The sequence below is a fragment of the Gossypium raimondii genome, chromosome 8 (genome assembly GCF_025698545.1).
Source record: "Gossypium raimondii isolate GPD5lz chromosome 8, ASM2569854v1, whole genome shotgun sequence".
Classification (NCBI taxonomy): domain Eukaryota; kingdom Viridiplantae; phylum Streptophyta; class Magnoliopsida; order Malvales; family Malvaceae; genus Gossypium; species Gossypium raimondii.
In genome coordinates, this window is record NC_068572.1 from 38,590,066 (window position 1) to 38,598,669 (window position 8,604).

Below are 8,604 nucleotides of genomic sequence, written 5' to 3' on the forward strand. Positions count from 1 at the left end.
ATTTATATATCATAATAGATATAGATCCTAATCTATCCTATAGATTTGAATGGAGATATAAAAAGAAAGGTACCAATAAATTAAATACAAATTCTTCTCTTTTTTTTGGTAGTGTATGGAATATAAATAAAAAAGGGTTCTATCATATTGTTTTACGTTCTAGAATAGAAGCATTTTATGCGATTTTCCCATCTCTATTCATTTTTTATGCAATTTGTATTGTAGTATATATATAATTATAATTTATAAAATCTATAGGAATAGATAAATAATGACATCAAAAGACCGATCGCTTTGTTTTAAAAATTTGTTATTTTTATAATATTCAATTTATAATAATAAATAATTAAATAATAGAATAATAATTTTCTTTTCTATTTATACTATAGCGAATAGCGGAGCACATATATATAAGAGCTTTAACTGGGTTGTCGAAACTAACCCATTAAGTTTCAATTTTGTAACTTTGTGAATCATTATTTCTCTGAATTACTATATCTCCTTCCCCTGTTTTCAACCTAATGGAGAAAACCTCTTTTCTAATTAAAGTTAAAGAACCCAATTTTTTTTTCCAATTAAAGCCATCATGTATCGCAACATAACATGACATGTGGTGAAAAATGATTAAAAAAATAAAAATCAACAAAATTTATAGAAATATTATAAAATGCTTCTTTTGGTACGATAATGTTTATAATTTTTTACTAATTTTATATTTCTTTACATTTTTATAATTTTCTTACCACTTTATAAAATTTTATAATTTTTTCTATATTTCTATATATTTTATAATTATTTTATGATTTTTATAAAAATTTACATTTTTATATTTTTTTACGATTTTTATACTTTTATATATTTTTATTAAAATTTAATCATTTTTATAAATTTTATTGATTTTTATTTTTTATTATTATTTTCCACATGTTACGTCGTGGTTGTGACATTTGGTGGCTTTAACTGAAAAAGATCAGGAGCGTTTAACTTTAACGGTCAAAGGGTCTTTTTGATGTATTTTTGTAATTCAAATACCTAATCGAGTGCAAAAAAAAAGTAAGGACATAATTGCTTGTTGAAAAAGTTTAAAGATCTTTTTGATGCATTTTGAAAATCCAAAAACTCAATCAAATATAGAAAAAAAATCAATTATTATTTTTAAATAGTTTGAGAGCACTCACACCCTAAAACCTAAAAAAAGTTACTGAAAAATAACAGGAATTATAATATACTCGTTACAATGTGAAAGCGGGCAACCAAATTGTATGATATTCGATAGCCTAAAACTTAGTCGGTAAGTAACTATTTAGGCCCAACGTCTTTTTATATTAAAGAAACTTGAACAAGGCAACGCAAGCACCACTCTTCAAATTTTCAAAACCTACTTTCCTCTTTTATATCTCATTCATCTCAGTATCTGTAATGATTTTCTTTCTCACTCGCGTTATGCTGTTCCTGTAACAATTCCGCTGAAAGTTAGCTTATTTATTAATTTAATTTCATTGTTTGCAGCTAAATCTTAAAAAGCCATAGGATTTATTTCATTTTGGAGATTGAGATGAGTGAAGTTTTACAAATTACCAGCCCCTCTGTTTCGAAAGCACAAAAGGTATTTGCTTTAATCTCTCTGACCTAAGCTGTTTTTTGTTTCTTTTTTAGTATTGATTCTTTGATTGATTTGGTTTCCTTTACTTATGGGGGCACTAGAGAGAATATGATAACATAAATGAACTACCAGATGAAGTGTTGATTTCGATTCTGGCTCGTATGCCAATGAAAGAAGCAGCGAGAACTAGTGTCCTTTCACGCCGATGGAAAAAGCTTTGGACTTCCCATCCATATCTGGTCTTTGACGGTTCAAACTCATTGCGTGGCATTCATTACAGGTCGGAGCAAGTTTTAGAATCAGAACAGTTTAAGTACTTAAATTGGGTGAACGATGTCTTAGAATCCCATCATGATGCAGCCATTGATGAATTCAAAATTCGCTTTTATCTCGATCAATGTTATCAAAGTGACATTGATGACTGGGTCAGGTTTGCATTTGGAAAGAAAGTTCAAAGATTCGAACTGGATTTGTCCAGTTCTCGAGTCATCTCTCATGTTCAAGATTCTGGTTACGAGTTATGTTCACACACTCTTCATTTTCAAACTCCTCTTTCACTCACATCCCTTGTACTAAAACAAGTACGTGTGAGTGGGGAAGTTCTCGAAAACCTTCTATCCAATAGCCCTTTTCTCGAACGCCTATGCATTGGAGCTTCGACCTCTCTTGTCCATCTGAGATTGGCTGGTCCATCACTTTGCTTGACATACTTGGAGATAACTGCCTGTGCAAGAATGAAAAGTCTAGAACTTGATGCCCCCAATCTATTATCACTGAAATATTCTGGACAAAATATAGAAATTCGCTTCATCGAGGTTCCAAACCTTGCTGAAGTATTTATCGGAGGCATGTTTGTGGAAACCTGTACTCGTAACTATTTTTTGCCTCTGGTTCCAACATTTGCCTCTCAACTCCAGAAGCTTGTACTAGAGATGAGAGTTGATGAGGTCAGTCTGCGGAATTTTGGTTCATTGGTTGTAGTTAGATTGGTTCTTTAGTTTCTAACTCCTGGTTTGTTAATTCAGAGGAAAATGAAGTTGTTTGAATACCCCATATTGAGTCAACTCAAGGAATTGGAGCTGCAGGTTAGAGCACGTGATCATGATAGCCTTCTTTGTCTCACTTCGTTGATAAATGCCTCTCCTTCCTTGAACCAACTTTCATTGGAGGTAATCTGTTATTGCTTTGAATTAAATAATGGTTAATTTTGTAATAGGCATGAGGCATGAATTTAGATAAGGTGTGAGATGATGGAATACATGTGTGGATTAATGCAGCTGAGTTGGTCAAAATCGTATACGAGGAGGAGAGTGATGAAAGTGAAGAGGCATCATTATAACCTGAAGGAGGTGGAAATTAGGGGGTTTGTAGGGGGAATGGTTGATTCAGAATTTTGCATCTACTTGGTGAAGAATGCAATAATGCTGGAGAAGATGAGTATAGATCCTTTTACTAAAAATGAGAAAGGAGGGGGAAACTGCTTCAAGGCAGAGAGAGCGAGAGCAGCTAGAGTGCGTGCTGAGGATCTCAGGTCCAAATATGGTGTTGAAGATAAGTTGGTAATTCTATGATGTTGATAATTAGGGTTGGATGCCAAACTTTTGTTTGAAAAATAGTTGCATGAATTAGTTAACGCCAACTAGCCTTGGTAGTAGGATTAGGGCTAGTTTAACATTGTTTTTGGAAAGTACTTTTTAAAAAGTGTAGTGGAAAAGTGTTTTTGAGGAGTACTTTTGAAAAGTTTGGTTTAAGATTTGAATGTTTAGCATTGCTATCAAAAAACTATTTTTGAAAAATAAAATGTTCATTTTAGACATGGTATTATAAAGTAACAAATATACATTTAAATAATGTTCAAATTAGTTAATATTATGATATTTTAGCATGAATATAAAAATAATTTATTATAACTTATTGTTAATAAATATTTTAATATATGAAATATTATTTTAAGTAATTAATATTAATTATTTTTAAAATTTAATTAGAATATATAAATTATATTTTAAATATTTAAATATAATCATTAAATATTTATAATTAGATATTAATACAGTTGAATTATTTTTAAAAATAATTTTTGTTATAAAATAACGAGAGAAAGAAAGACTAAAGAATAAAGAAAATATGGGGAGTAATAGAGAATATATTTTATTGACTAATGGGATAATTACAATATTTCATTAGAATTTTTATTTATAGGCATAAGAAATATAAAAGAAGTAGATATCTAATTCTAATAATTATTAGAATTTAAAGTACACCAAAAATTTTATCTTGATCATGATAGGCATTTATTTAATAAGATATTTATTATACTACTCATTGGATATCAATTGGTAGATAATGTGCCTCATTAAAATCTTATTAGGAAAAATCGTAATGCGATAAAAACTTAATAAAAAAATAGTACACAATCTATAATACGCATGATATGAAGCCTCATTAAAAATATTATTAGGAAAACTCAATGGGATAAAACCTTAATTAAAGGAAAAGAGTGCAACGCATATTTATTTCCCTCATGAAAACATCACATTTTTTGATATTCTATGTATTCAACCTTGAATACTAATTTTTCAAATGACTATTTGAATATATTTGCTAAGCATTTATATTACCATTCTTTTAAAAGTTACGAGTAAGGGAAATTTGAGAAAATATATTTTAATCTATTTAAGAGATTCAACAATAATCATAACAAATTTTAATAATGATTCTCTTATAAAAACACAAATAGGTATTTTAAATCATTTTATAATCTTTCTTCAACTACTATTCACTTAGTCAAATTTACTACATATGTTCAAATTATTTCAATTCATATAAATGAACAATTTCTTGAGAACTTTAATTAGCTTCTAACATCCTAAAATCTTCAAGGATTTTAATATAAATTTTACTATATAGTGATTTATAAAAGTTTGTAACAATAACCATTAGACGCAAGTTAAATCTTTTATGAATTGTCAATTTAATAATATATCTAAAGGTTATTGCATCTATCACAAAAGAATATTATACATTTTCATAATCAATGTCAAGATTTAGCGAAAAACTTCATATTTTTATTTTGCTTTTGCAAAACTACTTTAATTGCACCGTTACTGGCTTTATACCTTTAGATATTTGGACTACTGGTCTAAAAACTCCACGAATTTAATTGTAATTGAGTTGCGTCTTTTTATTTTGATCAATTTATTCTATATCTATATTTCATAATAGATTTATTTAAGATTCTCCTTTTATTTCATTATTTCAATAATAATATTACATGCAAAATCATTGTCGATCACTTTTATTATTCGGTTCCACATTTTCTCGAATTGACATAACTTATCGAGATCTCTTATTTTCATTATTTTAAAATTCAATTTCAGGTACCTAAATTTCTTCTGAAGTTTTACTTATTAGTTATGTCTTCGGTCTCTTCTGGAGCACTCGCTTCCACTATATGACCATTTAGAAGAATTTTCATATTTGGAACCGATCAATCTATTATTTATTCTAACTGATTGTCCTACTGGGACTTTGTTTCAAATTAAAATATTAGATGGTATATAACATTTGGTTATTCTTTTTAAGTTTGTAAATACATATAACAGTTAACTTGTAATAAGTTATCCTTATTGAACTTTTGGTTCAAATTACTCTCTCCTAACTTATTACAAGTTATTATTTCTCTCTCCTAATGTCATGAAAACTATCGAATCAAAATTGTAATCACAAATCATGTTATAATTGAATCTTGAATACATTCAAAACATCTAATAATATAAAGAAACCTAATTAATATATATTCCTAACTTTTTTTGAGGATTCACTCATCTTTGTGCATTGTGGTGGAGCAATTGGAATATATACGCACATACAAAAATTCAAAGATGAGAAATATTTAACTCTTGATCAAAAACCAATTGTATTGGGGAGTATTTATAACTTATTGGCTTGATGCATACAACACGTAAATCAACATAATCTCATGTTGAAATAAGAAGTTTAGTTATCATAAGTAATGGTTTAGATATTAATCGAGGCGTTCAATCAATAATTTATCTAAATCATTATGCACATAAATAACAAACTTTTGCAAAAATTTCAAACTCAATCAATAAAAGATTGAGATATAAACTCATCAAGATTAGCAAGATGAATTATCTTAATTGTATGATCTGAAATTAATTATTTAAACAAGCAATTTTGCAAACAATAGGTTGTAAATTGACAACACATATGTGATTATGTTGTGATGCATCTACCAAAATCATATAATATAAAACCATCCACATGGTGGATGAATATGCCAATATTCGTTTTCAAAATGTATGACATTAAAATCTCAACTTTAGCTAGTGAGTTTCTAATAATCAATTTTCATTGAGAACAAGCAACATATGAGAATTCTTTTAAATTAAAGAATCTTCTGGTTCTTTAATAAATGTCCATATGAATTCTTAATTAATTTTCGTATCATATATGATCTAGGATGGTCTAACTGGTCACGCCAAGTAGTAAATGCATTTGTATCAGAAAACTTCTGGTTTACTTTAGCATGTGTTTCAATTGTACTAAATTGTAACAAATTAATAATTTTACTATCATTCCTTTTACTTTGAATCCACATAAAAGTGCTATTGTGACATTTACTAGTGGAAATATCTAAATCAATGTGAATATTATAATGTTACTAAGTTAACAAAATAAATATAATTTCCAAACAATTATATGCAATCGCTTCAGGAAATATGTCAAAATCTTCAAATATCTAAAAATTTTTTTGCAACTTCAGGTTCATCCAACCATAACGAGCTTTAGATAGAATTATCATATTTTATTGCTAATAAATAGATATTTCACAGTCAAATATTTTGCTTCCAACCCCTTAATGGGGATTAGAGGTGCTCATGAGCCGAGCCGGGTCGGGTTCGGGCCGAGCCCAGAAAAAATTTCTGCCTGACCCAAAATATGGGCTTAAAATTTTGTCCAAGCCCAGCCCGGGAAAAAATTCATAAGCCCGAGCCCGGCCCGGCCCGGCCCATTTTTTTAATAAACACCAAAAATTTATTTTAAAATTTTAAAAAATTAAAAAAGTATTTTAAAAATATTTTAAAATTAAAAAATAAAAAAAGTATTTTAAAAATATTTTAAAATTAAAAATAAAAAAAGTATTTTAAAAATATTTTAAAATTAAAAAAATAAAAAAAATAAATATATTTATTATATTCAGGTCAGGTCGAGCCCGGGCCAAAAAAGTGGTGCCCGAGGCCCGGCCCGTTTTCTAAATGGGCCTCGTTTTTTTGCCCAAGCCCATATTTCGGGCCTATATTTTTACCCGAACTCTCCCATATTTTGGGCGGGCTATCGGGTCGGGCCGCCCGGCCCATGAGCACCTCTAATAGGGATGATGAGAAAAGAAGATCACAAAGATTATAAAATAAATATAAATTAATAACCCAATCTTCTCTTTTTCATCCTTTCAAAATAGATATTTATAACAACAGTGATTCTTATGATATATAATATTTTCCTCATTCGCAATCTCAATATAAGATCCATTATAAATATCTTTTAAAGTCAATGGATTAATCATCACAAGATATTAATATATTAACTCTTCTAGAACTTTCGACTAATTTTGTACTATCAAATATTGGAATAATATTTGTTTGTTTTAGTGCCAAATAAAATAAATACTTTCTATCTATAATGATAGAATTTATTACTACATTCTCATATCCTTCCTCAAAAATATTAATGAAACAAAATATTTAGGCATTTGTCACATATGCGCCAATAATTTTCATATAACATAAGTCATCTTTACCATTTGAAGAGTTATCTTGAGAGCTCTCATTGTTATCTTATTTATTATTATGTTCCCACTTTTAGTAGTTCATGATTAAATCTTTTATTTTCTTTATATTTGCATTCACTTCAGAAATGCAATAAATCTAGTAGGATAGATTTCTAAACGCCTCCATTGATTCTTTATTTCATAATCACCATCACAAAACATACGTGAATTTCAAATCAAAATCTATCTATTCATGTTGTCATGATTAGTCTTCAATCACATCCTCAATTACAACAACAATCATGATCTCTATATTTTCATATTTTATAATTGTTATGTACTGCTACATTCCCTTCAGGGGATGAAGCAAAACTAGTGGGAAGAACTTCATAGTTTTTCATTAGTAACTTATTATTTTGCTTAGCTACTAGAAGGTATGAGATCGTTCGAACATACTGTTAAAGTCATTTTCACAATATTGCTACTGTAGGAGCACATTAAATATTTCAATCATATAGTGTAATGTATTCCTTCGGGAATATATATAATACAAATACATGAGTATCTCATGTTATTTATATATATGGTTTTAATGTAAAACACATGAATGTTTTATTCAACATATATCTTCTTGATCTGAAAAACAATATTATATTTTATAAAATTTTGCATCACAAGGAGCTAAAATATAAACTCTTAAAGAGATTTTTACAGTTTGATGCAATATTAGCTATTCAGAGCATATAATCATTTTATTGTATGACCTTAATGAATGCTTAATTTATTTTAAATAAAATTTTATTTATTCATATAAAAATAAAATGAATAGGTATAAATAAAACATATATTAAACGTAACAAATAATAAATTCATGTCACTAATAAATCATTGTGGTTAGATAATATATATTTTATATATCATACCACAACAAAATACAAAATATTATAATGTCAAATTAAAATAAATTTACAGTTATAAAAGTTTCAACATAAATATTTTCTAACCTCCACCTCATATGACATATTTTACAATGATATAAAATTATCACACCAAAGTGAATATCTCAAAGTTCATGACAAGTAAGTATTTTACTCACATTCCGTAATAATCATATATCTTAATCAAAATCAAAATTAAACCAATCAATTCTATTAAAATGAAAATATATTTATCTCCACATAAAAATCATAATAACTAAATGCGTGAT

The 8,604-nt window shown here is 27.9% G+C and overlaps 1 protein-coding gene across 4 annotated transcripts; it reads left to right on the forward strand.

The window, feature by feature from the left end:
* The first annotated feature begins 1,296 nt into the window (after window positions 1-1,296).
* LOC105791384 (F-box/LRR-repeat protein At3g26922) lies at window positions 1,297-3,417 on the forward strand. Of its 4 annotated transcripts, none has more exons than XM_012619440.2 (5): window positions 1,297-1,416; window positions 1,510-1,606; window positions 1,705-2,550; window positions 2,629-2,772; window positions 2,881-3,417. In XM_012619440.2, the coding sequence occupies exons 2-5, from the start codon at window positions 1,556-1,558 to the stop codon at window positions 3,172-3,174; spliced, it is 1,335 nt and encodes a 444-aa protein (XP_012474894.1). In that variant the 5' UTR covers window positions 1,297-1,416; window positions 1,510-1,555; the 3' UTR covers window positions 3,175-3,417. The 4 variants fall into 4 exon arrangements, with proteins under 4 accessions (XP_012474894.1, XP_012474895.1, XP_052490239.1 ...); XM_052634280.1 differs by having other exon boundaries at window positions 1,401-1,416; window positions 1,736-2,550; XM_012619441.2 differs by having other exon boundaries at window positions 1,356-1,606.
* Window positions 3,418-8,604: the final 5,187 nt, after the last annotated feature.